The 27,073-nt window shown below is 40.8% G+C and overlaps 1 protein-coding gene, 6 long non-coding RNA genes and 1 other non-coding gene across 10 annotated transcripts, besides 2 other annotated features; 3 read left to right on the top strand and 5 right to left on the bottom strand.

The window, feature by feature from the left end:
- Positions 1–1,068: 1,068 nt before the first annotated feature.
- lncRNA:CR45359 (long non-coding RNA:CR45359) lies at positions 1,069–2,043 on the bottom strand. Its single transcript, NR_124398.1, has 2 exons — positions 1,617–2,043; positions 1,069–1,557 (listed from the first exon to the last, which is right to left on the bottom strand). It is a non-coding gene; the product is annotated as a long non-coding RNA:CR45359 (long non-coding RNA).
- A 530-nt stretch (positions 2,044–2,573) lies between these two features.
- On the bottom strand, positions 2,574–3,375 carry lncRNA:CR45360 (long non-coding RNA:CR45360). Its single transcript, NR_124397.1, has one exon. It is a non-coding gene; the product is annotated as a long non-coding RNA:CR45360 (long non-coding RNA).
- Positions 3,376–3,802: 427 nt separating this feature from the next.
- Positions 3,803–6,952, bottom strand: lncRNA:CR45361 (long non-coding RNA:CR45361). 2 transcript variants are annotated; one of them, NR_133091.1, is made up of 1 exon: positions 3,803–6,952. It is a non-coding gene; the product is annotated as a long non-coding RNA:CR45361 (long non-coding RNA). The 2 variants fall into 2 exon arrangements; NR_124396.1 differs by having other exon boundaries at positions 3,803–4,829.
- On the bottom strand, positions 3,820–3,910 carry mir-1 (mir-1 stem loop). The gene has a single exon (NR_048021.1). It is a non-coding gene; the product is annotated as a mir-1 precursor RNA (primary transcript).
- lncRNA:CR44980 (long non-coding RNA:CR44980) lies at positions 6,649–26,849 on the top strand. Its single transcript, NR_124394.1, has 2 exons — positions 6,649–6,691; positions 25,942–26,849. It is a non-coding gene; the product is annotated as a long non-coding RNA:CR44980 (long non-coding RNA).
- Positions 9,645–9,694: a mobile genetic element.
- lncRNA:CR43234 (long non-coding RNA:CR43234) lies at positions 12,431–14,640 on the top strand. The gene has a single exon (NR_167781.1). It is a non-coding gene; the product is annotated as a long non-coding RNA:CR43234 (long non-coding RNA).
- On the bottom strand, positions 13,765–14,087 carry lncRNA:CR46416 (long non-coding RNA:CR46416). Its single transcript, NR_167823.1, has one exon. It is a non-coding gene; the product is annotated as a long non-coding RNA:CR46416 (long non-coding RNA).
- On the top strand, positions 17,966–18,558 carry CG43233 (uncharacterized protein). Of its 2 annotated transcripts, none has more exons than NM_001299174.1 (2): positions 17,966–18,078; positions 18,135–18,558. In NM_001299174.1, exons 1-2 carry the CDS (start codon positions 18,048–18,050, stop codon positions 18,200–18,202), a joined length of 99 nt encoding a protein of 32 aa, NP_001286103.1. In that variant the 5' UTR covers positions 17,966–18,047; the 3' UTR covers positions 18,203–18,558. The 2 variants fall into 2 exon arrangements, with proteins under 2 accessions (NP_001286103.1, NP_001246106.1); NM_001259177.2 differs by having other exon boundaries at positions 17,966–18,082.
- Positions 22,874–23,188: a mobile genetic element.
- Positions 26,850–27,073: the final 224 nt, after the last annotated feature.

Raw genomic sequence — 27,073 nt, 5'->3', positions numbered from 1 at the left:
GCGGTCGCATTAATATTAATTGCTAATATTTAGGGCCTTTAAATTGCTTAATTAAATTGGCACTTGAACAACAAAAGGAAATTACTATCGCACTGCGTGCTTGTAGGGTCCGTGTTTCCCTGTGGGTTTTTTAGCCATTGTAAAAAATAATTAACCCGCCGCAAACAATTAATCAGTGACTCTAGCGAACACGCACACATTCGTTCCATTTGCATAAATTAAACAAACTAAAAATGCCATCAACATAATTAGAAATGTGATACCGGGCGCAGTGGATAATTTCGAATTGATTTATGCAAATTACGAAACCACAAAACCGAATGCAAATTTCTCCGATATTAAAAAGAGTCAGCCGGCCAACAAGTATTAAGTAAATAAATTTATAAAAACAAATACGCTCGACTGCGACTTGTTTGGATGTAACGATGTCGAGCATGACTATTTGTCCCAACTAAATATTTATGCCAGCTGTCCATGTTCCATGTCCATGTTCATCTGCATGTCCACTTCCATGTCCATATCCATGTCTGGTCCGTGGGAGAGGTGCAGCCAAGTGCAAAACCAAATCAACCAAAATGTGCGTAATAAATATTAATTTAATTTTTTGCCGCCCTCCGCCCTTTGCGGCATTGGCATGCTAAATTTCATCAAGTGCATCTGTTAATTTATGCATGTAAACTCGGACATAAATGATTTTGGGTAATAGAAATTATGATATATGCGCAAATAATAGAGGAGATACGCCGCAGATATTGTAAAGCAAGTAATGAAAGAGATCCGGAATGTCTTCTTTGAATATGGTTCTAGAAATAATTACTTTTGCTATGAAGAACTAAAAAGAAAATAAGTACTGCAATGCATTACGCACTTACTTGAACAAATAGCACCTGTGTATTTTATTTAATCAATATAATCGCAGCTTTCTAGCTGGTTTATTTTTATTTATTTAATTTTTATTTTTCTTTTATAGCTCTGACTAGTCTGGCTCTTCCCTTCCACATGTATATCTCAATTAGTTTTATTATTTTCACAACACCTCATCTCTTCCAATAAATTAAATTTAAATTTATTCATCGTACGACACCGTCGTTCTTCACTTAGTTTCCACCGCCTGAAGGTGCACTTTTTCCAGCGCAAATATTAATTCCAGGAACGTTGTGTGAGTTTTAATGAGAACACTCAAAATTAATAAAACAATGCGTACATTAAATGCAAATTGCACAGGCCAGGCGGTGTCAACACGTTGGTCCTGCGTCCTGTGTCCTGCGTCCTTCGTCGTTCGTCGTCCTGGGAGCTGCTTGCTCGGTCCAGACAGGACGTTCAAGCTCCCCCAGGAGGAGCGGGGTGAGTGGGCAGTAATTATGAGGACATTATGGGCATTATGCCCGCAATCGTTATTGCGTGGACATGCTGGGACCTCGACGAGGACGAAACTGGCAAGGATGCCGATGCGGCTCCTTGCGGCGTTTCCAGCATTTGCGTTATGCATGAGCCAAGTACACAGAGTACACTGCTGTGTGGCCGCCGTTCCCAGGGACCCCCGCCCGTCCAACTAAACTGCAACAACATTATTTAATTGAAACTAATTTGCCGTTTTGCGGCTGCCATTCAAATACCTCATGTCCCGCGGCCAGTAACTTGCCCCAAAATGTGGGTCAAATTATTTCGGCTCCTTTCGGCTAGTAATCCTCATCTTTAAGCAACTCCTTAAAGTGCGCCGCCTTAATTCCTCGCCATACTCGTCTAGCATACATATTGTGTGCCAGGAAATGGAGTAGCAGGGCAGCCAGAGCGCCATATTTCTCACCTTCCTTCAAATTGGAGCCAGCGAAGGGCAACAAAAAATTAAGCGCTTTACGGCGCACTGCCATCCATGGAGTACACCACATGCTCTGTTTACTTTTACGACTTTCAAGACTCCCCCCACCAACCGCCGCGCCGCGCAGGGAGCAGCAAATATAAACAGAGCAGCCACCAGATGGGATAATATGGGATGCTGGGCCAGCGGAGGAAGCCCAGTTAGTGATGTTCAAAACTAAGTAAACTATAAAGTACGGTAGATGGAAAAATATACCATTATTACAATATACATACATATATATAAAATATATTGAAGTTAAAGTTGGCAAGTTAGTCTGCGAAATATCTGTAACATGAGGGAATTTTCGAGGCTTCATATGATGAAAATCTAATAATCTGCTTTTTATTATACTCAAATCATTTTTGAAATAAATTTCAATAAATTTATTTTAAATAAAGGCCTTCCTGTACAAAAGTAGACATCACGTAACTAGAGCTATATCATGGTATATAAGATATCTGAATCGTTTTTAGAGTTTGTTGATTTCCTTAGATTTCATTCAAAAGAAATATTCACAATTTTCAAAATTAATTCAAATAAATAATTTTAAAATATAAAAAGTCAAGCAGATAAATTCTGCTATAACTCTCGACTCATTAGATTTGCTAAAATCCAATAAGAATGGAAAAGTTATGCTGCCCACTTAAGGATACCTATGTTTGGGATATCCTTTTTAATTTTGTTTAAATTGAAAACAAATATTTCGAAACTCAAAATGCGATCGCTATGGTTTTGAGCCTAGCTGGGGTGAATGGTGAGTTTTATTTTCCGGGAAAATCTAAGGTGTATGGCTCTACTCCCGATTCATTAGCTCGATCAGCACTGACGCCGACCACGCCCACCCTCGTTGGATGACACCGTTGCAAGGGGGCGGGCACCGAGTGAGCAAAACGCACGTGACGCTCATCAATTTAGCGCACTTTGCCTTTGCTCTTAATGCGCTCCGCAGAGCTGAGGGAAAGCGGGCCGGGAAATGGGAAATGGAAAATGTGGAAAGACACAAGGAAAAGGGCTGCGAGGGGATGGCATATGCACCATTCTGCACATGCTGTGCACGTCGTCTTTCCATCCCGCAGTTGCTGGCGTTTCGTGGATAGGTAGGATGGTTGGTGGAGGGTGAGTGGTAGTGTCACGATTTTGCATATTAATTGCATTAAGTTATAGCCACCGAGGTGCCGCCCACCGCCGCTGGATGGCGCCACATGCTCGGCGATAATTTCAAGTTGGTAAATCCACTTTGGCGCACACGGATCCACATGTTCCTGTACCGAGGGCTTACTGTGCTCCAACCGGCTGCCCGGGTGCTTAACTGCAATTCGAACTGGCTCTGCGTGGCCTGAAGCCCGAGTGTTATTTAATAGCGTGCCCCGTACTCCGCGCAACTAAACTAAACGCCCAAAGTCCGAATGGATTTATTTTTAAACAACGTCGGACAGACAGAAGGCGAAATGCGATCCGTATTACACAAAATCCCATTTGTATATTTATACACCAGGGCCCACATGTGTGTGCTCTTCAAATACACGAAAATATTTTTGAAAATATCTCGAATGTTTGTTGTCGATGGAATTGCTTACGTACTTGCTATTTTTAGCATGGCTCACTTGCATTTTTCATCAGCAAAGTATTTAAATTGATGTTCATATTTAATATTTATTCTGCTGCCTGTTTATTTTTCCATCTGTGTGCGTGGATTCTGCTTTTTTGCCGAATCTGTGGGTGGCTTAGTGATATTTAATCATTTTCATATTTCATTTCATTTAATGCCTGTGGTGGAATGGTATTTGTGGATAATAACGCTTCAAAAAAAAATCAATATATATTGTAAAATTAGCCCGCTCTATAATTAATTAATAATTTTATTCAGGGATTGTAGAAACGGGTTAATATTTCATTCATTTCATTACGGTTCTACTTCTGTTTCAATCAAATTTCAGTTTTAGTTTCAACTCCGATGTCTCGCCAGATTTCGCTCCATACTTCTTTACATTCCATATGCTTGAATATAACTATTGAATGCAAGGAAGCATGGAACTCTCAAAGGCTGAATATGGGATGGTCTTTGTTTTGGATTTTCCACAACGCGGCTAACTTTTGGTGGCACTACTCACTTGGACAGTTTTTTATGGGATTGTCTAACTTACCGAAGATGATGATAATGATGATGATGATGGTGGTCCGGAATAAGCAAAACCATATAATCTGCTGAATAATGACAACGACTGACGGTAATTGCAGGGAAAAAGGGGCAAGCTGCAAAACATTTGCCACAGTCTTTTGTGGCTGCATTTGGGCAATTCCTTTTTGCTTCTACTTTGTGCGCGGCAAATCCTTATGCTTATTTTTGTGGCATGCAAATTTTCCTGTTTTTCGTTTAAGAGCTTTCGTTTTATTTGCCCACTTCTGCTCGTCCTTTTTGTTGTGCGGTGTTCGCTGCCGTGCGTTTTTATAGTCCAACTGCAATAAAGCAATTTTTAAGCGCACTGAAGTGTGTTTATATGTGACTGGGAAACCCCTTTCCCCACTCGTTTTCGGATACAGCTCGGTATCTGTTTTGGATTTTTTTTGTTTTTTTTAATGTTTTTTTTTCATGTTTTTTTCTCGTTTTGCATCTTTCACGCGCCTGCACAAAAAATTCATAAACTTTTTGCTGCTTTGTTTCTGCTTTTCGGTTGGCTTTTGTTTTGTTTCGTCGTTGGTTGCCCGTAATAAAATTGCGCCTTTTTGTTTGACTTTTTTGTGCGCATACTTCGCGCCACATGGCCAGCCTGGGATGCCAGCTCATCCCTTAGAGATCTGGCAGGAATCCCGGACTAAGCGACTTTTCATCACCACACTCGTCCGACAAGTACGGCGATGTAGCTCCGGAGCAGAAGCCCAGCTCTATTCGATCCGAGACGATGCGATCGATCGATCGAGGAGTTGACGGCGCGAACTGAAGACGGCGACTGTGTTCTGGCTGCAGTGTAAACACGCGTTTATATAGGTGCCTAAAATTAAATCGGAGACCCACACATGAGGCAGGGTCAGGTCAAGCCCGGCAGCATATGTTCCGCCGAGTATTTTCTCATACTCATACATTCATCCTCAATCTTCTCGGTTTTTACCTACTTGAAGCAGCCGGAGCGGCAATACCCACGCTGAGTTGTGCCCTCGATGGGCAGGATGTGGGCTGCGAGGCGTCGGGCGGGCACATGGTCACATGGTCGCATGGTCGCCTGGCACATGGATGCAATCTGCAGTTCGCGACCAGCAGATTGCAGGCGTTTCCCAGGCCGCCTTAAGTGTACCGCTCTCTGGAAGTCGCCGAAATGCGGCCATGTGTGCGATTGTGTTTTTACAACAAATAGCGGGGCATGAGTTTGTCAAATGTGTGCCTCGAAACCACATGGATGACTCCTGGAGCAGGGAAATATTCGAGGAGTACTTCTGCTACACTTTCTGTTGCAAATTGCGCCTGTGGCTGGTAAAAAGGATTCATTTCTCCCGTTGAACTTCAAAAATCCGCATTAAAATATAAATATGCCTATTTATTTTTAGCTTTCTGATTAATTGATTATTCTACTTTTAGAATCTGATAGATTTGTATCTATATTTGTCTAAAGAGGATAGTTATTATTACATTCTTTGCCGAACATTCATGACTCTGCCGTCGAACTAAAAGTACAACTCATTTCTCGTGCAGCTCATACAACATAAAATTAAATGAAAAGACACATTAATGAGAAATGAATTTGTTGAAACATTCTTGGCAATTAACATTTAAAATTCCCTGCAACGAAACATAATCGAATTGTAATGAAAATCGTCAACGTGTCAGGTGAAATGGCAATCGTGAATTTTAATTAGCAATTTGCTGAGCGGCCTTTGTGTTCAATGCTCAGTTTAATGCACTGTCCACCATTTTTATGCACTTTCATTAAATTATATCAATTTTTCAGTGGGTCGAATGTGTTCCACAAAGTCTGCTTGTGTCGTGTAACTAATTATTTTAATGCTATTATAACCATTAATGTTGCATATTTTAATTGAAATTAATTAACAAGCTGTTGGTGGAATATGCATTTCTCAGATATCATTATCCTTTAAAAAATGTATTTTAACCTTTACCATCAACTGCGGCATGCAATGCTTTAATATGCAGTGGGAAGAATTACAGAAATCCTATAGTTTGTAATTAAACACGTATTTTGTTGCATGCTTAACTTAACTTTTGTTTTTGACAAGTGCTTGAGAAATGTCCTTGCAAACTTAATATTTATTTAATTTTTGAATACCAAGATACATTTTTAAGGAATTCGGAAGTGCTCTCTATATTTCTAACCATACCATCACTGTAGTTTATAAAATTTAATGGAACGTTATATAACTTGGAAAAAGGCCTCGGTTATTAACTACTATACGCGTTACTGGCTACGAAAATGTTAAAAATTTACTGCGGCCCTCGGAAATCAGAATAAAAAATCGAAAGCTATATTCTGCAAGAAGTTTTCTCCGCCTCTGCAAAAGTACTTATATAGAGCGAAGTACATAAGTGTGGGCATTATATACAAATTTCCGAAACACGAAAATAGCGATGAGCAAGTGAGTATTATTCATTCGCGCCATACAAAATACACTAGCACACTCACGTTTCGCCAGGGAGCGATTTGAAAATCTTCGGCTCGCCTTCTGTCGGGATCGGATATATTTATAGCATTATTCCGATGCTCTCCATAAATAGCAATAACGGGTAACCCGCCTTCTCGGAGAAACTGAAAGTTTTCGATTGCTTTCGAGCAACGTTTAGGTCGATATTTTAACAGGATCACGACGGCACACAAACTGGGGGTAAGTTTTCGTTCGTTTTCAAGGACTTTCAAAGAATTGTCCAGGATTTTTTCGGAGCACCACACGGGATATTCCTGACTTTGTGGGTTATTAAGCTTGGTGTATATGTAAACAATACGGCAGGAATTGGCCGGACTAGTGCCGATCTGAACGGGTCGACAACAGAATCGGTAATGCACTAAAGGATGCAAAAAATATTCTCAAATTAATTCTTGGCGCTGCTCGGCCCGCTGACGCCTCGTTTGCGTTCTTTTCATCTGTATTTTTATTTGTATTTTATTTTTATTTCTGCTTCTGTTTCTCAATCTTGTTGTATATCGCGCTATAGCGCTGGCTGTACCGGCTCGTCTCGGCACGGATCGGATCGGATCGGATGGGATGGGATGGTATGGGATGGGATGGGATGGGATCGTATCGGATCGGATTGAGGAACTTTCCTTATGTACATATTTATAGCCTTGTCTCGTCTTCTTGTCTTGCCTCCGTATATATGGCCATATAGCCGGGTATATGACTGGCCCAAAATACTCTCGGTGCGTTGTCTCTGCTCCGATGATCCATTCCAAGTGGACCGCAGGCGCAGGCGCACGAAGCTGGCGGAGATCGGGCCACACGGCTATACTTAGACCTCTGGCTGGCTATATGCTGTAGCAAACGTATATGCGGAAGGCCGCCCGATCGTCGAACTGCTGGCTGGCTAGATGGCATCTCCCATCTCCTCCGGCGTAAAAATAACACTATCTGCTCGGCTTTTTGGCAAGCGAGCCTATGTATTTTGCGGAGGAACCTGGCAATTGGCAATTGGCAACTGGCAACTGGCAACTTGGAACTGGGAACTGTGAGCCCGGCAAATGCCATCGGCATCAGCTTGCCATTGCCTCGGCAACTTTTATGTTTTTCGCACTCTCTCAACTCGTTGACATATTTTTGGAAATGTCAAAACGAGTTGAAATTGCTTAATTACTTTCTATACACACACATTTGGCAACGGGCCAGCCGAAATCGTTCCATCTCCCGCCAAGTGGGAGACTCGGGCAAACAGCTCTGGTCTCTGCTAATGGCTTTGGGTCGGAAAATACACTGGCCGATCGGCGAAGATCGATTTCACCATGGACAAAATCAATTGAATCTGGGGCGTTTTCGTTGGGTCTGTGTAATGGGCAAGAATGTGTAATCTCCAATGATTTCGGCATCAGTTTCCTTGGATCTCTCATAAAGCTTTTTTGGGGAATATAATTGAAGAGCCATTGAATCAGATAACTGGAACATATTGAAGAAATAATTTTTGAAATATGGTCATAGTCTGATACTAGTTCTAATAATATACATAAAATACAAGTCGAAGTACTTATGTTTGCCCAAATAGAAACCCTAAATATTTACTAAAGTAAATTCGTATGGCTTTTGTTCTCCTCAGCGCCACGGAACATGGAAATATATTTGAGCTTTCTTAAACAGACCTTTTAAGGGCTTAGGAACTTTGCAATTTCAAAACTGCTAACTGCAAACTGCACGGAACAAAACACCCGAACACAGTTCGCCTTTTAATGTGCAAATGTAGGGCTTAACTAACACACAGATGCACACGCATAATAGATGCATCCCATGGATACAGGCTCCTTCCGTTTGGTTCGGTTATGGGGGGTGACGAGGGGTGAAAGGACATGGCCTCTTCAGTTGGAACACACAAATGCAATTTAATTTTTTCGTTCTCTCCTTTTGATTGTGAGGCTGATTCGGATTCAGATTCTGATTCTGATTCTGGTAGATAATGTACGTACTTTTTACTCATCTTTGGTGTTACGTCTGCCACGCACATACATATATGTATATGAAATGTATTTTTGGCCTGGTCGGCATACTATATAACATCTCCCAGGATGGAATCTTGTCGTTTGTGCTGATGAATTTCTGTGGCTGTTGTGCCATAAAACATAGCCACCAACTGTTGTCTACAAATAAATCTCGTTAAGAAGTGCGGGACATGCAGAGAACATGCCACTTATGCAGATGCAGATACAAATACATATTTAGATACGTTTTGTCCCCTAAGAAAGGACCATAAAAACGCATACGAGCAACAATTTTATGATCGCAAACATCTCATGATGCTGTGCGATAGAAATCAATGCACTTAATTTGCTCGCTCGTAAAATAAACAGCACAAAATGGCAATAAATAGCCAGGGAATTAAATATTCAGTCAAAAGGTACAATTGAATAGGCAAACTTTTCAAGTATTTTTATATTTATATAATTTTTTAAGCAATCAACTCAAGTGAAAGAAAAAAAAAACTTTTAAATTAAGCCCATAGATGAATTAAATAAAATTAATTTCCCAATGATTATGATTATCCATATTAATTTTCTTGAGAAAATGTCAACCTATTTATATTCATTCCATTCGAAATATTTCTTTCGCCCCGCGAGGAACTTTCGCATTTCCCTTGGCATTCGAGAGTTATTTCCTTTTACGAGGGCAATTAAATTCACGAATTGATTTAATTTTATGGTTAATAAAAATACGCGAAACAAAAACCGAATGACAGCTGGAGAATCTTCGATTTTTCCTTCTTTTTTTGGGATTGACACTTTTTGAGTCCTACATAAAATTTTATTTTATTTGCTACGGTTTCTTCCGTATGCAAATGCCTTTTCGTCACATTGGAAAATTGAAATCCTTTTATGTGCGGAACGTGACAAACATTTCGAGGAATTTACGAGTTTAAGACTCGCTAGCTTAAAGATTTAGAAACTTAGGGAAGGTAAAATAATTTGAAGTTTATAGGTAAATAACTAGAATAACATTAATTTACACAATTCTATTGCGATACGCATTGTTTCTTGGAATGTAAGCAAACTTCTTGAAATAGAAAAATAGTCTAACTTAGATAGTTTTTTATCTGCTTAAATGGATAACAATGATTATGGTTCCGCCGCTAGGTGGAGCTGCAGTGCAAGCAGTCGCATTAGCTGAATATGGGGTATCTGATAGTCGAGGAAATCCATTCTGTTTGTGCTTTTCCATTTGCATAATTCAAATTACCACCTTTTCAAATTCAATCGGTTATTGGGTGCAAAGTGAGCGTTTATTAATGCAATTCACTTTTGAGGCGCTCCTTGCTCAAGGAACAAGGCTCCTTTTCCTGCCGATCCTTGTAACGACTTACATGTGTAGGACACTCCTCATCAAGAGCATTTATAGACAGAATGGACAAGGCCCAGCTACGTACCCATAGGATTGGTGATGGGCCGGAGATGAGCCACATGTGATGCCGATGCCCTCCCCGACTGGCATCTCGCAATTACGTGGAAGTCAAGCCCGTCGAGCAGACACATGTACAACATGCCCACACTTGTACTGCCACTCCGACCATATAGAGGCACATATATCTCGTATTATTGCATGTGCCGATGTCTGGTTTCCTGGGTATGAATGAACTCAAGTGGCGGCATTTCGATGTATTTACGAGCCATTTCACCAAGAAAGAAACCGAAGAAAGGAGGACGAGTCCACTGAAGCGCAAGGCAGCTTGCAGATACAAATGCAGAAGCAGCAGAAGCAGCAGCTATATCAATTTTCAATCTGTTGACCCATGACATAAATCGCCCAATGCTTCGGGAAATGTGTGCTATGAAATTGCAATTAGCAAATTGGACCGAATTGAGTTACGCAATTTGTGTTTCGCACCAAATCAATCAATTCAAACACTAGATTATTTAAGGACTGCTTAAATTATCAAACACATGCCGAGCTACATAAGATATAGGGTTAATTTGTTTCATAAGTTATTACTCTTAGCAATATCACGTCACTTCACTCCACGCAGTATTTCCCAATCAATACTCAGCCAAGCAAGTTTCAGTTTTAACAATTAAGTTTCAATAGAAACACTGCCGTTCAACTCCGCAATAACATTTCCCAAAGAACTTGCCAGATTTACCAAACTTGCTGAGGCATGATTTACAAGAAAAGCCCAAGGAGAAGACCTGCCATAGTGAGTCTGAAATACGAGGCCAGTGCTAACTAAACGTAGAACAAGCTGACACACCGGAAAACCCCTGAAATCCCCATCCCTAAGACATATAATATATATGGGCGAACTGTATGCGAAAGGAGAAAGGACCCACTGACAGACGAAGTTTGCGCAATGTAGCGTAAATTGTGTGTTAATTCAATTATGTGGCACGTAACCACCACGCCACACCGAACCGCACAGCAAACAGAAAAGAGCCAGAGATGCGTAATTAAAATACCAAATGTTTATTCAGGTAAATAATTCCAAAGTGCAAGACGAAAGCGTCGGCAACTGCAATAGCAAAATTGATACCGTTTGGCTGCTGTTTGCTGTTTTTCTCTTTGCCAAACGAATGGTACTGACTTTTGGCCAAAAACAATCTAATGTCAGTTGGACCACCTACGCCACCACCGCCACGAAAAATCCCCAACCGCGACCCATTCAAGCGTTGAAATTTCCAGCGAGCAAAAGTTTTTAACAAAACTTTTCATTAAAGTTTGGCCAAGACCCAGAGACCAAACCCCAAGCTTCGGGCCAAAAAGAGCGACAGCGGCAAAAGATGCGAAAACTTTTTCGCTGGCAGGCGTAGTAAACGTCATTTCGCCTGGAGGCGTTTAGCGTTCGGGGGCGTGGCAAGGAGTGCAGAAAAAATTATTTTCCGGCTCGGATGCACTGCAAAACACGCAGGACATTAAAGTGTGGCATAAAAGTGTGAGCGAAGTATTGGAAAAAATATGGAAACGTATTGACTCTCCTATAAAACCAATGTGATAACTATATTATGTGCAGTCTGTGTTATTGCACATCTATCGCCTTTTTTTCGCAGTGCACGCTGTGTGTGTTTAAGAAATGGCTTTTGCCTGCGAGTGTATTAGTTTCCTCTCACATGTGCGTGTGAGTGTGTTAGTGCTCGTACACGTGTGTGTGTGTGTGAGGGTGCAAGGTTTTTCTCAAGTTTTTAGTCGCCATCCGCAAAATGTTTTTCTCGCATTTCAATTCACCACAAAAACGTTTTGAGAAATTATTGCAAAAGTTTTTCATAAAATGAAAGCGCATAAATTTCCTACAACAACAAGGGAAAAGGGCGGCGAGGCTGACACAAGGGGGCGGGGGGAGTAGGGGGCGTGGCTCAGTCTGAGCCAAATATCAAGAGCCAACAGCAGCGTTGCAAGCGTGTGATAGGAGACACACACACACACACACTGGCAGTTAGTGCACCTTTGTGCGACACACGTTAAGTTGTAAAAACAAAAACACAACCGGAAAATATGGAAAAAGGGAAAAAGGGAAAACAGGACCCCAAATGCAACAATGGGAGGACAACAAACAGCGGCAAGTGCGAAAAGTTGCGGGGTGCTTCAAATGGTGAGAGGGGATTTTTAAAGGATACGCCAGAGGGGTGTATTCTAAAAATGCAGTCAGTTTGGGATGCTTATCTGCCCACTCAGAGTCCCATGTATACATATAATGCTTTAAAGTCCGACAAGAATTTAGCTAAACTAATTAATTCGAATCACTAGTGAATATTTTTAGGGTTAAAAAAAAGCATAAGAAGTTACTGCGTACTTAATTTCAAATAAATGAAATTTATTTAAAAAAAAACTCTATGTTTACTACCTAGAATATGATGGATAAGATAAATAATAGCTTAAACTAATTTTTATAGTTTTTATAGATTATAGAATCCAAACCAATTCCAGGGCATTCGGAATTCGAGTTGCTTAAATTCTAAAACCTTCTCCACGCTCTTTGTGTGTGCGCGATGTCTGCGTATATTTTTGTCGACTTTTCAACTTGGCGATTGCGAATGCGATGGTGTTGGTGGTGGTGCCGGTGACGCGGCACCACCGTTTGGTGGTGCGGTGGCTCGGTGGTGCGGTGTGCATTTGAAATATGGTCGCTTGTGCCACAAATAAATAACGCTTTCAAATCGCTCGCAAGTGGATTCAGCAGCATTTCAGTGTGCCAACGCTTGTGTGTGTCTGTGTGTGTGTCTGGGAGGAATTGTTGTTGGTCTGCTGCTAGTTAAGCACTCGCCCACACACACATAAGCACGATTTAATATGAGAACTAGTGGGCAACAAAGCGCAGATGACTAAACAAGAGACACAGATACAAAGTAACTCGCACGGACATTCAGATACAAAACACACATGGACTTTCCAAATTCAGACATTACTTCTCTTTGAAAAATAGATACACTGGTAATTTAAACTTAATGTATTATTTTTAAAACCAATTTACGAAAAATCCGGAAAAAACACGCGCAGATGCAAATTATTTCACATAAATCGAAATGGATTTATAGGTTTAATTTTTCGTTTAATTTAATACAGATGCAAAATGATCTTTTCAAGAATACCTTTTCGTGCCACAAATGTGCTATATAAACCCAATTGTAGCCAAACTTTAAGGGCCGTTGAATGGTTTAATCTGATACCAAGTTATGCCCTTCAGACAGCTGACAACTTTTGGTGAACAACTTCGAAATGAAATCAGACATCCTTAAGTTGCCCCAAAAGCTTGCAAGCGCACATTGAGTTGAGGGACACAAAATAACAATTAAACATCAAGCTGACAAACTTTGCAACAGCAAACAAACAAGCTACATGCTAGATGTAGCAAATACCGGAATTATACCCATATAAGTACGTATGTATGTGCATATATGTGGAGCAGCAGTTATATGGCCGCAGAAGACGCGCAAACTTCGCGCCAGGATAAGCCCAAGTTGTAAGTGGAAGGACTCAGGACTCAAGCCTCAGGGCGGGAAAACTTTGTCAGCGCGAACGTGACATGAAAATCGCTGAGCTGATGAAAAATGCTAAATCGTGACGGGAATCCCCAAGCCGCAGAGACACACTTGCAACTTTGGCAGCTCTTGCTGGCGGACGCGAATGCGACACATGGGTCGAGCCTACGGCAATAATAGACCTCCACGACAATAAAGCAAAAAGAGAAATAATCTTAAAATATCCTCGGGTAGATCCTATAGAACACCACAATGCTAACAATATTATATTATATATAATTTATTATAATTAATTATATAATTCCATAAGAGATACTATAATGGTCTTGAAACAGATTTCATGCAAAAGGTTGGCAATTCAGAGAAAACTTTCTTCTGGGAGATCCATGAAACTCGAGATCGCCCGTCGTCACCAGGGAGTGGAAAATCGGGAGTGAGCAGTCCGGCGCGAGATGCCAACTCCCGGCAAGTGTGCCTATATTTGGGCCACAACTCCGCGCCGACTAATGGCTTCATTTGGTCCGATGTTGGGCCAATGCAACAGCAACAGCCAGTGCAACTGCAACTGCCCCCGGACACTTGATGCCCATGCAGAGCGGAGCACTCGATGCACTCGGTGTGCTCGATGCACTTGACTCCGCCGCTGCAGCGATGTGGTCGTTTAAAAATATCACAAGACGATCCCGCGTTGAACGTCGCTTTCGCTCACGACATCGCTGCGTTGGCAGCTAAAAATAGCGGACAAAATGTATCTGGCTGTGTGTATCTTCGAGTGCAGTGTGCATCTACGATTACGTGTGCGCCCCTCCACGGCTCCCCCTGGATCTCCTGGACCGGGATGTCGCCCATCCCTCAGAGTTGGTCTTCCGCCTAGACAAAAGGCTAATGCACTTTCGGGCAAGCTGATCCGATGGCCAACGCATCGGGAAGAGATTTTGGTTGATTTATAATGAGCCAGCACACTCGGCTACCTAATTGCTCACTAAGTGGCAAATGTGTTCGATGATGAACAGGCTGTCAACCGGCAAACGCAGCATGTGGGGAAATCGCTGGAAATTGGAAATTATTAGGGGTGCTGACCATGTGGGTGGTCCAGAGAAAACCCTGTGAAGAATGCAGACACACGGAATAATGTCAGTTTACCTGCGTTCAGAACTATGAATAAATCGGCAGTATTATATGAGACAAATCTACCAAATATGAATCCTTCTTTGACACGTTCAGTTAAACTAGTTATAAATCAAAACTTGAAAACAGTATTAGCAAATTAATAAATGAAATATTACACTTTTAAACTTGAGAAAGATTAGATTATAACTGCCACTAAATAAAAGAGTCTTCCTCCAATCATATGACTTTTATAATTTAACGCAGTAGGTTGAAATCATTTCATTTTACAATTATTTCCATTTCAATGTTGAAAACTTTGCGTTGATTATTTGCAGTGCACTGGAAGCGCCATAAATCAGAGCATTTATTAAAAATGCATTTGTAACTTGAGCAGTTTGCTGAAAGTTGCTCGCAGCAGCAAAGAGAAATCAAAACGACTTGAAAGTTTGTTTTGCCATTTCCCCTCGCTTGGCTCGGCCACTTTATTAATTTTGAAATAAAATGGCACGACCATTAACAATGCGCCCAGCGAAGTCCGCTCGCAACGGCAACTAAAAAACTGCAAAGCCACAATAAACAGCACACAATTCCCGGCAAGGACGAGAACAAGGACGAGCAGAGCCGGCAGAGCTGCGGCCAAATAAAACATGATTACTTACACGACATACACTACGTGTAGAACACATATGTGCTAGGTACGTAATTCGTGTAGTCGTACTTCTCTGATGCACTGCAAAAAGGATCAAAGGACCGGGAAGGACTTTCTTCGCACGCTCCGCAGTCATTTGGAGCATATGTTTCGAACATTTTTCATAATCAAAAAGCTTTTAGCGGCGGACAGTGGCGATGATGGCTGTTGGTTGGATGCTGCATTCCCGCCCTCCCGCTGCCACGCCCCCGCTGCCCCCCTCTGCCACCCAGTGGGCAAGTGGGCAAGTGGGCAAGTGGAGCTTATTGTCCGTTTCATTTTCGAGTGCAGCAGCGTGTAAAATCGCAATAATGCACAGGATTCGCAGCGCAGCGCAGTTGTCCACAGACCGTTTCCCTTTTCCGGGAATAAAAACTGAAGCCTGCAGTTGTGTAGCTCATTTCACAACGAACTGCTGCTACCCTGCCTTCGAAACAACTTAAATGTGTGGGGAGACCAATGCATTTGTAACGAATTTTAATATTTGGAATGTAAAAATGATGTAGTATTACTAGTAACTAATTAGTGACTTGTATTTACCTACCTACATCTTATATTTGCATATTTGCATGTTACCATCCAGTAGAACCATCGAGTTTAAAGCAATGTCCAAATACCCCATAATAGAGCATTTCCACTTGACAAATGCAAGCCAAGCTGCAAGCAGAAGCGACAACAACACTAGGAGCATTTGTCATGGCAATTGATTGCGAAGAAATCCACAACACCCAAATACTCGTACAAATTCAATTTAACTTTCAGCTAAAGTACACACATCGAAAGTAACACAAACATTGGCTGCAAAGCGAAAACAATGTGAAATCCAATTCAATTTTCATAGGCATAAATTCGCCCAACAAATAGCATTAAATTACAAAAGTATCAGAAATGAAATCATTCGATTATAATGGCAATATTTTGTGCATTTCGCAAATGTCCAACAATATTTATTTGCTGTCGACAGTTGAAAGGCAAACGGATGACTTTCGAAAGAGCGGCCCTTTATTTGTTCTGGCCTACATTTTATTATTGCCTCTCCGAATGCTTTTAATTGCCTTTCATTTATTTTTACGCAATGCCGGTCATCATATGCAAATAAATCGCGCATACGCCCCGTTGCTGCCACATAAAGCACAGCCGTGACCAGCTCAGTAATTGCTGCTTAAGTTTCCTCGACCACCCGAGTGGCGGTTTTGTTTTGGGATCGACGAATGTTTGCAGAAGAAAGACTTATCCAAATTGTATTAGGGGCTTGGCTTAAAATACAAATAACTATAGTTAAACAACCTTGTTGAAATTATACCACACATGATTTATGGTAGCCACACTAACAGTGCTGCCGGCAGTTAGTCAAAATAAGGATAGTTTGGCCACAAAAAATAGAGGATATGTGACAAAAGTGAATTATAACAAAAATCCAGAGTGTACTATTATGCAGACTGTATGGAAATGTAAATTAGTTTGCAAAGTTATATTAATCATAATAACTTGATCCTTTATCGGCCTTATATCGTTTATTGGGCTTAGAGTTTCGGTTTACAAAGCCTTAGAAAATTTGGTTTTCACTAGCATTTAAACATAGCAAAGATACAACATTTTGAATATTTCCTGCTGCATCATGTAATTTAAATTTTAGTCCAGAAACAAACACTTCTCAACTTACCAGCTTCACAAGGCATACATTTTTGCATTTCAAAATCTTCTCATTTATATCTACCAAGCTCAAGCAAATGTATAATCATTGTGTGATGACTGTCCTCTTCTGTCTATTATCTGATTTATTGAAGAAAGCAGTAAGTTGTCAAAATATAATAAATACAGATTGAAAAGGATTTTCAGACAGCGGATGTCTACGATTGTATAAGGTACAAAACAACAGCACTGCACACTAGTTAATGAAATCAAGCACATATTTGGGAATGCAAATAGGCAAAACTTTACCAAGACTTTGGCTGTTTTAAATGCCTTAAAAAATATTTAAAATATTTAAGTACTATATATACAATCAATTAAATCTGATGTACGAAATCACCCTGCCTACACGTAAATTCAGAGATATTCAGCACCCTAATCAGCATGGATGTCCCTTGAGGTTTGCTACCTCACGTTTTCAAAGGAGGAAAAGGACCTGCCGCAGCTTAAAGTTCCGCCACGCAAAACCAGCCGGCTCAGAGGTCATAATTTCTGGTTAAGCCGAGCGCAATCGGCACTTTTGCCTAAATGGACCATAAGGCGTTAAAATGTTGTTATCGCCCACACGAAAAGCCAGGTCCTTATTGCCCAACTCCGTTCTCCTGGCCCAGACTTACCTTTGGCAATGCAATAAAAAGCCAACATACATTTCGATTATGCGGCAAGAAAGCACATTTCTCCTGCCTTTCAACTTTTCTTCGAATGTTTCGTTTCGTTTCGATTCTTTACATTTCTTTTCTTAGCTTTTTCGATTCATTTTATTTCTGTAAATTTTCCTGCGGCCCTCGACGACAATTTGAGGGAGGTGGTGGTGGTCCACAACCCTTAGTCGATGTTCCCATACCGCCGGCAATAAAAGAACGAATTTCGTAAGAAAATAGCATAAAATATAATTTGCTTGAGAGCCAAAATATGCTTACGTACTGGAGGGGGGACTTGGCTATCATTTTTATGGCTAAAGTATTGGAATTGTTTTGCCCAAATTGATGTCATTTTACCCCTGAGCATATGCTGAAGTATCCCACAGCGTTTTCGTTCATACTTACTTTCCAAAAAGCTTATACAAATAGAAAAGAAAAACCTGCTGATAGCAATTATGTGTGTGCGTCTCGTTGGATCCGCTCTCTGTTGGTAAGTATCCTTTACGGCAGTGGTAATCTCTTCAAAGTGCCAGTTCTTACAGCTGTTGCAAATTGGGCCTCAAGTGCCTGTGCATCTTCGCCTGTTCCACGGTCGGTGTTCTCGCCATAGTTGCCTTGGTCGTTTACTTTTGTTTCTTCCACAACAAATCGGAGGACTCGACCACAAAGTCTCTCTCTGATTCTACTATCGATAAGTCCTTGAAGGATAGCATAACTACTGCAACGGAAGCCCCTTCACTCGTCAGAGGATATCTCCAACAAATGATAGAAAGAATCTAAAATGTAATGTAATGTATAAATTACTATCGCATATCATATATCACATCTCCAGGAGTGCACAATTTTTGAAATGGAAATGGAAACCCCCAAAAGTATCTTTCAGCTAAATTGGAAGTTGGAGAAATTGATAGATTTGTGTTTTGTGAATTCCTAACATTTGAATATATAATTTTATTATTATTTTCCAAGTCATTTTGTGTCATTTGTTCAATGCCGCAAATGGCCATAAAAATCAATTGAGTGCTTTCGGATATAATTGCTCGGTGCGAGTATATACACACTAAACCAAAGCCATTCTAGTCCAAATGGAGTACTTACTCCTGGTCAGAGCACTTGGCACTTGGTTAGCTTGGCTTTCACTTATTTGGCCCGCAAACAATGGAAATCTGTGTGGAAAAACCGCCAACCCATCAAAAGCTGCTGTTGTGTGAAAAAGTGATGCCAGTAGTTAATGGTACTTTGTATGCAAAGTGCAAGACAGAACTAAAGCAAACAAAAGGGCAAAGTCAGTGGAGCTCTGGAGTCCTGGATCCATGGATCCATGGAGCCATGGGGCCATTGGGAAAGTTTGGGAGAAGACGTCCGCACCGTGGCCACGAAAGCGCCTTTTGGCTGCCATTTGATTATATAAAATTTCCGCATTTTTCCGCTGGTTGTAAGCGTTTAGTGGCAAACAACTGACAGCTGCCGAAATGTCGGCGAGCGTTTAGTTGCCCCAGCTGCTGCAAATATCCCCCGATGTCTGTGATGTGATTAAGATGGTTAGTCATTCTGTTTAAGAGCTCGCCCCTAAGCTCTTCGCCACTAAAAACGGGAGCCAAGCAAGCGAAGGACTCCCATGGGCCATCAAGGATATCGAATCAGTTGCTCGAAAAAAAATTAATGTCGGTTTATTTCCTCGATGCACTTACACCCACTGTGGATTACGCTTAATATCTGCGATAAAAACATGTTGTATTCGACCATGTTTGTGGTTTATTGCTCTTTAATATGCATTTTATGTTCAATGTTCAATGTTCATAAATTCTCTGTTTTACGTTACTCGCTAATCCCTTTATGATGGGTTTTCGTTGAATAGTAACAATTAGATAGTTAGTATAGTATTTTCACCTGCTGTCGATTGATATTCTCTTGATATTGTTGACAGGGAAAACTGTGTTTTATAAAAAACAGTATCGTGTCATAGGTATGGTTTCCTTTTTTTTGTTTTTTTTTGCTTCTCATTTGCTTCAGTGAACTTCATTTCAATGGATTTTCGGTTTCCCTTATTTTTTCATTACGTGAAGAGCCCGGTAGGAATTTTCCCTTTTCCCAGCTTTCCCAGCTTTCCTCGCTTTTTTCGTCACTGCCTCTTACAGCATTTTAGCATTTGGCATTTGCTACCTAGAAGTCGAGGAGGAGTGCGGGCTTGGCCATTACTTCGATTTGTTTCTTATTTAAATTTTGGTAAACACTTCGATTGGAAAATGAGGGCGGGGCACACAGAAACAAAAAGAGAAAGAGAGGAGCCGAGCGAGAGAGTGAGACGCTAAGTGCCTTTGTCGGTTGCAAAAGCGAATTAATGCCGGGGAAAATGGCAAGGGAAAATCGCTGCGGTTTCCTACTCTAATGCGTTTAATTTATATCCTCTCGCAACTACAACAAATAAAAGAAATGAAACTGCCGCGAGCTTGGGGGGATAAAATAAAAATATATATTTATTTTACAGCTGCTGCACTTAGATGTGCGATGGCAATAAAAAGCAGCCCCAGCAAGTGGCATTCAACACCTTTTTTCGTTTCGTTTTCTATTTCCTCCACCAGAAAAGCTTAATAAACAAACGCCGAAAATGGTCTAGAGTCGGGTGGTTGGGTGGTTGGGTGGTTGGGTGGTTGAGCGGTGCGTTATAAACATTTAAGTCCACAATTTGCACAGCGTGTAAGGGCGCATTGCCACAACCTTCAGCCCCACGCCCACCCACTCCAGCCTCTCGATGTCCTCGACTCCGCTACTCCACTTCAAGTGGAAGTTTCAGGCAGCGGCCAAATGCTGCTGGCCAAATGCAATTTTCACGTGCAACCGCAACGATATTTATGCCACACGAGCAACAAAAGCTCAGACGGAACCGATTTCAACACTGCACGAAAAAGGCGTCGCGAATAAAACTTTGCATCCCATTTTCATGTTTAAAAATTCCAATTTTATATATACTCTATACTTACTATTGCACATTCACATTTTAAATATTCGAAAATGTGTTACCAATTTCTTTGAGTGCCTGGTGGGGGTTGTCCAGCTGTTGTCAGGCTCCTCGCACCTCCTCCACAGCTCCACAGCCAACTGACACTGGTTGACAACACCTCCCAAGCAACACCCACCCACCCACTATGCCCACCCAAAGTCACAGCTGCACCTTTCGCCACCATCGCATGTGTGTGTGTGGGTGTGTTGTATTTGGTCGCTGGGGTCCAAGGTTTCCATGCGTACCCCTCCCCGCTTCTCTTGCCCCATAGTCTCATGTGGCAACATAAACATCGCAGCAACTGTGGCAAGAACGAGAGGCACGGATACGCGGCAATGGTCCATTGAAAGGTGAAAATATTTTTGGGAATTCCAAATTTGAACCTTCGCCACACGGAAACTTTATTTCAGACCAGAAATATTGCGCTTTTGAGGAATAATACAAGATCAGCGCTTACCAAAAATATATGTATGTATATAATGGTTTATTTTTGTCAAGACAACATTTAAAGTAAGTTATTAAGCACTGAATTGTAAAAGAAATTTATTGATATTTTCTGAGTAGATATGTAAATTCATACCTGAAAACACATCTTTGATATCCTGAATGGTACTTAATTTTTTTATAAATCAACTATGTGTAGTAAGCTGCGTTGTTTAAAATATTTCACCACTTGTTCAGCATTTTTGGAGAGGCATTTTCGCACTTACTGCTGTTAGAAATCCGTGCTTATTTATGGCAGTTCCATTCAAATGAGTTCCCAACTTGGCCTCAAATGCTGGATGGCATCCGCTTGGTAACGACAGCAGCGACAACCCCGACGACAACCCTGCAATCCCAAGAAGTCATAAACACGATCCCAGCACCTGCAACTGCCACCACCCGTCCCACTATTCCCCTGACTCTGGTTCTGGTTTCCGTTTCCGCTTCCGCTGCAATGTGTCGCCCGCCATTATGCAAATGTCGGCTTTCAAGTGGACAGACTGCTCATTGCAATCTGCATTTAAATGACCCGGCGAGGTGCGAGTTCGCTCCGAGATTTCTCGGCATCATTTGCAAAAATATTAAAGAAACTCCCAGCCCGAGATGGAATATTTCTTGTGCAGCGAGGAATTATGCATCACCACGCTTTTGTCGCCATTATCGCGGCAAATGAGTTGCGGAACCAGGTAATTGAAACTCTTTTAGGAAAGTATGAAGAAGTACGATGAATATATAGTCCTTACATTGATCCCTACTTTTCAAATAGAAGAATTTCTTCTAAGTAAAAGAAACTATTGTGTGCAACATGGGGAGTTTTACCTATATAATTTCCCTAAATCGTATATATATTGCTAATAAAACGAATTGGGTTCATATAGTTTACATTCTAGCTTGTACTTTATATTTTCATTCAGAAAGACTTAGAAATCAGTTAAGCAACTGTCTTGGACAAAATTTAGTACTTTTAGCTTGCGATAAGACCATCCATCCCAAAATAATGGATATAATCTGTGTGTGTGCAGAAATCTGAGCCGCAGACTAATTTTCCCAGGTGCAGAGGATGCAGAGGAGGTCCCCTGTCATTTTCATAATGTTGACAAGGTAACAAGCACCGCACACACCAAACACGCACACAACACACCATACACACACACACACACACACACACTCCGCAGGGGAGACAGCTAATAAAGTTACTCACACACGGCGATACGGACTGAAAGATTGTGTGTGTAATGCATTCGGTTATTCCCCGCGCTTTCACCCAAGAGAGTTGTTAACGTTTTTTCATAGCCGTGTTTACTCTTTTTCATCTTGGCGCCGAGCCCCTAATGACACGCCCACAGTCCCAAGCCCACCCCGGAGCCACGCCCCCTTTGGCTGGCAACGATAAGCGACAATAAACATAAAAAATGAATGCTCAGCCCCCCGGTGGAGCAGGCTTTTCCAACTCCACGAGCCCCTCTCTCCCAGATTTTCCCAGATTTTCCCAGCTTTTCCACAATTCTAACGCACGCCTGGCGAAATTTTACCAACCGCATGAGACTGTGCCGCTACCAACCTTCATGGATTTTGTCGGATTTTCAACCCATAAACAATGTTTTCATTTTCTCTCTAAAGAAACATTTGCGTCCACAGGGGACTCAAATTAGTTTACAACAAGAATTTATTAATTGAATCATAATTAAATGGTCCCCGAGCGAAACACATGCGCATTTGCAAATAAATAGTACGATTAAGCAGACTTGCGAAATTATTGGTCGATTGAGCTATGTAAACATATCCTTAAATTGAAACAAGTGAGAATGCAATAAGCGATTTTCTCGACTATTAGATACCCGCTAATCAGCTATATGCTGAGCAAAATGGCCGACAGAAATGGGAAAGGAAAGCGGCTTATGGGCGTGCCAATCTTATAAAACAATATTCTTTAGATGAGATTATGCATTCTTAATCAGAACTGTTTAGTTGTTATGGATCACGAGATCATGACGTTCATACGGACAAATGGACGAAACGGACATGGCCAGATCGACTTGGCTAGTGAATATATGACCATGAATATATGTATAATTTATTCTACCTGTTACATACTTTTTAACTAATCGAGTATACCCTTTTTTTGTACGAGTAACGGGTATCAACAATGTATATGTTATAAAAAAGTAACAATTAAATGTAATAAAATGTCGCAGATGGCATATTATTAAAAAACAGTAGACTCCGTTCAAAGGGTAGCTATTTTGTTGATATTAATGACTAGAATTACACGTTTATTTTTAAGTTGGGAAATAAAACGAAAAATTCAAATTAATTTTAACCTTTATAATTTAAATCTAATTCGAACCAGTTATATTTCCCGCTGATGTGTTTTTTCCCAGCAAAACCCGCCAAAAGGAAAGTCAAAGTCTATGATCTTAAAGCCACCAAATGGGTTTTAGTCGGCACAGGACATGCAAATGACCTGAAAAAGTTAATTTCCATTAGGATTCTTTGAAGTGGCCCGACATGTGAAACTAATTGCTTTCATAGCTCGTCTGAAAACTCAGACAGAAGAGCGCATAGAAGTGTCTGCATGCCATGGAGAAATGCCAGATTATTAACAAATTCGCATGCCACCCCACATCGGCTGTCAATTTGTCGCATCAGCAAATAAAGAGGCTGGCAGAAATATAGGAGCCGAAGGAGCACAGGAACACAGTACTGGGTATGGAAAGCCAGAGACGACGACTGTCAATACAATTTCCAGGGCAATTCGATGCGGAAAGTCAGCCAGGGAAATGCAGACGACTCGGGCTCGGGTTTGTCGGGCTTGTCAGCTCAAAATGCGATCAGCCCGACAGCTAAGCTCCACTTGCTCCTCTCGCCAGGCAGTTTCGCCAAGGCGCTGACAAGGATTTGGATGGATGTGGCAATTGCTGGAATTATTTGCCAGGCGCACTTTTGATGTTTTTCGGCCAGCAATGCTTGTTAACTGCCAAATCAATCTGCGCCAATATCGATGCTGTGCAAAAACGCATCGTTGGCCCATTAAAAACCAATTTAATTTACTGGACGCGAGCGGGGATTGGGAATACACTCGGAAAATTTGTGCAAACCAATTATTTTTGTACTCCTTTGGAAAATTGAAAAGATATCAAAGAATTAAAGAGTAATTTGGTAGATGGTTTGTAGAGTACACTAGAAAATTGGATTTAACTTATACCATCATTTTTAATGAACATATTCAATAGTTGCCAATTTTAATTTGAAAATTCCAAATAAAATCTATTTCTATCTAAATAGCATTGGATAAAAAGTGCAAACCTTTTTTGTGTTCTGTGCAGTGAGCACATTTTCAGCAACCACGAAATTTGATCAGAGATAAATTCCAATTATTAAAATCGAATTTGCACAGCAAGTCAGCACATGCAACATGCAATGGGCGTGGCAAGGGGCGGTGGTGCGTTGCATTTTAGAAGCCATTGAAACATTTTATCAAATTCTAATTATGCAAAACGAAGGGGAAAAAAGCAATTAAACCGAATGTCCCCAAACGCTCGCATCCAGCTAACTATTAAATGGCCAAATTATCAGATCCCCAAAGTGAACAGAATGTGGGGGCGTGGCAGATTCGGGCATTGTTCGAGGAAAGAATAGTGTATTTGGTCGTGTTTCGAGCTACTTGATACGTTTCCAATTAAGTCTGCTGTCCAGTGTTAGTAAACGCTATTCGCACAACAAATTTGCCATGAAATTGCATTTTTTCCGCCTCGATAAATTGTCAAATCTGCGAATCAACAACAACTAATCTTTCGTGGCGAGGATTACATGCATAAATGTAATAGCCGGTTAACGCTTCATAAAATTGCACTTCAAACAATCGAATTGACCCGATAGTGCGAGGAAAATAAAAGCGTTTCCAGGAGCGAAAACAAAAACAGGATGTGTCCACAATGGCGAAAGCATAAAGTATGGATTGTAAATAAATAAATTTTATTGCGAGGCGAATGGTGGCTGTGCTTTGGTTTTTCCATTTCTGCATCATACGCACATCCATTTGACAATTGGCGGAAAACAAACGATGAAAACGGAGTGGAAATAAATAAAAACTCTGGAAAAACCCGTAACTTTAAATCAAGCAATTACGAGTATAATTACGGGTATAATTATCGAGTGTTCTGTTCGATGATTTGATGCCTAAAGTAAAACATAAATAACCTATCATTTGCATTGGCTGAATGAGAAGTAAAATTAAAACAATATTGTACATATGTATTCATTGGATCTCTAAATATCAATAAAGCGGCAATCAAACCCTTTTTGCTGCTTATGTTGCGTGTGAGCCACATTCTTGCAAATGAATATTCACTATATGTTCATAAATAAAAAGGACCAATAACCAACCATCCAGTCCATAAAAACAAGTATAAATAATACATAAATACAATGGCGAGCAGACAGCGAGAAATAAACCCACGTCCCATTAACTTAAATGCTTGCTTTCCTCGTCGCCTTTTTTTCCACTCTCTCTGGTTATTTTTGAAGTTTTGGCACTTTGTCATGAAATATTCATGTGCCAAATTTACACGAAGAGCATTAATTTTGCAATTTTACTGGCGCTTCTTTGCCATACAGCGAAATTAAATATATTAACATACATACCTTTTATGGTAGCTAAACGGTGTGTAGATATAAATAAATGCGCTGCTTTCAAAAACTGCGATGTGAGATCTCAAAAGAGACTGCAGAGACTGCTGCCAGTTCCTGTTTGGGGGAAAGGGCTCCAGAGCGGCGCAGTGGACAATTATTCAATTATTTCTGAACGCTAATTAGTCGAACAACTAGAGAGCCACAATGATTATTGTTTCTTCTTTTGACATTAGCACACGCAAAAAGCGGGAGAATGAAATCAATTAGGCGAGCCAGCGCACAGGATGGAAAATAATCTGGCCACGAGTCCGGCGATGATTATTGTGATGGATATTTCATGTGACACCAGCGGCACCGGCGGAGTGACCTCATTGCATTGGCTGACATTTCTGATGCTGCTGCTTTGTTTCCGTTTCCGCTGGGCCCGTTTTGACAGCTGCGCACGGACCACCCACCACATTCGCCCACTCGAAATTCAATTTTCCGCCGTTTTTATGATAATTTATAGGGCTTATTAATTTATGTGCAAAACTCGCGGGACCGAATGAATTGATTTGTGTCCGCGCATAAATGTGCCATTTCGCATTAGGCACATTTACCCAATTCATTACACTAAATTGTCACAGTATTTTCTAAGATAAGTAATTTACATGCATTGTGAGCCGATCGGAGAAACTGAACTGAAGCACCAAGAAAGAATCGTGTGGCAAAGCCAGCGAGGTAACCTCTTACCATATGCCAATTATGTTGCCCCAATATTATGCCATTGGATACACTTGAGTAGCTACCCCTGCAAAAAATGCCTATCTAAAGACATATTTGACTATGTATAATATGTGGGATTGATCAGGCGGAACGACACGAAATTTATATGATAGATGCCAACGGTTGACATTATACAGGGATTTTCAAGAAACAAAATATTGTCAAACATCATTTTAAAATATTTTAACTGTGTTATATTTAGTACTACAAAATGAACTTTAATTTTTCTAGTGCGTATATTTACATCATTTCGACACATGAACTTTACATTTGCCCGTGTTTTTTACATTCTCGGTATTTTACTCTCAATCCCGTTCATGTGCCTTTAACGCCATCTGGCGTTTGTTGCCACAATCAGTTCAGAAGTGGGAAATTTATTTCAAAAAATGTGTTTGTAATTGCTGTAATTAAATGTTAAAACGAAAAAATAAAACAATTTTTTAATATATTTATATATATAGGGTACAGCTTTCAGGGTCGGAATAGCAAGGCGAATTGAAAAACTGTTATGGCTATTCTATCCTTTGGGCTATTCTATTCCAGATAGAAATAAATACAAAGATCCGATTAAAAGAGTGTCCGCTAAATACCAAAGTCGTT

Source organism: Drosophila melanogaster, chromosome 2L, assembly GCF_000001215.4.
Source record: "Drosophila melanogaster chromosome 2L".
NCBI lineage: Eukaryota > Metazoa > Arthropoda > Insecta > Diptera > Drosophilidae > Drosophila > Drosophila melanogaster.
The sequence above is the reverse complement of the archived record's forward strand: the minus strand, read 5'-3'. Positions and strand labels throughout refer to the sequence as shown.

What these genes read in the sequence shown, in the direction of transcription:
- CG43233 (NM_001259177.2), top strand. Translation starts at nt 18,048, where the DNA reads ATGTGTGTGCGTCTCGTTGGATCCGCTCTCTGTTG. An exon ending in GTTGGATCCGCTCTCTGTTG is followed by an intron (nt 18,083 to 18,134) that starts GTAAGTATCCTT and finishes CAGTTCTTACAG; the next exon opens with CTGTTGCAAATTGGGCCTCA.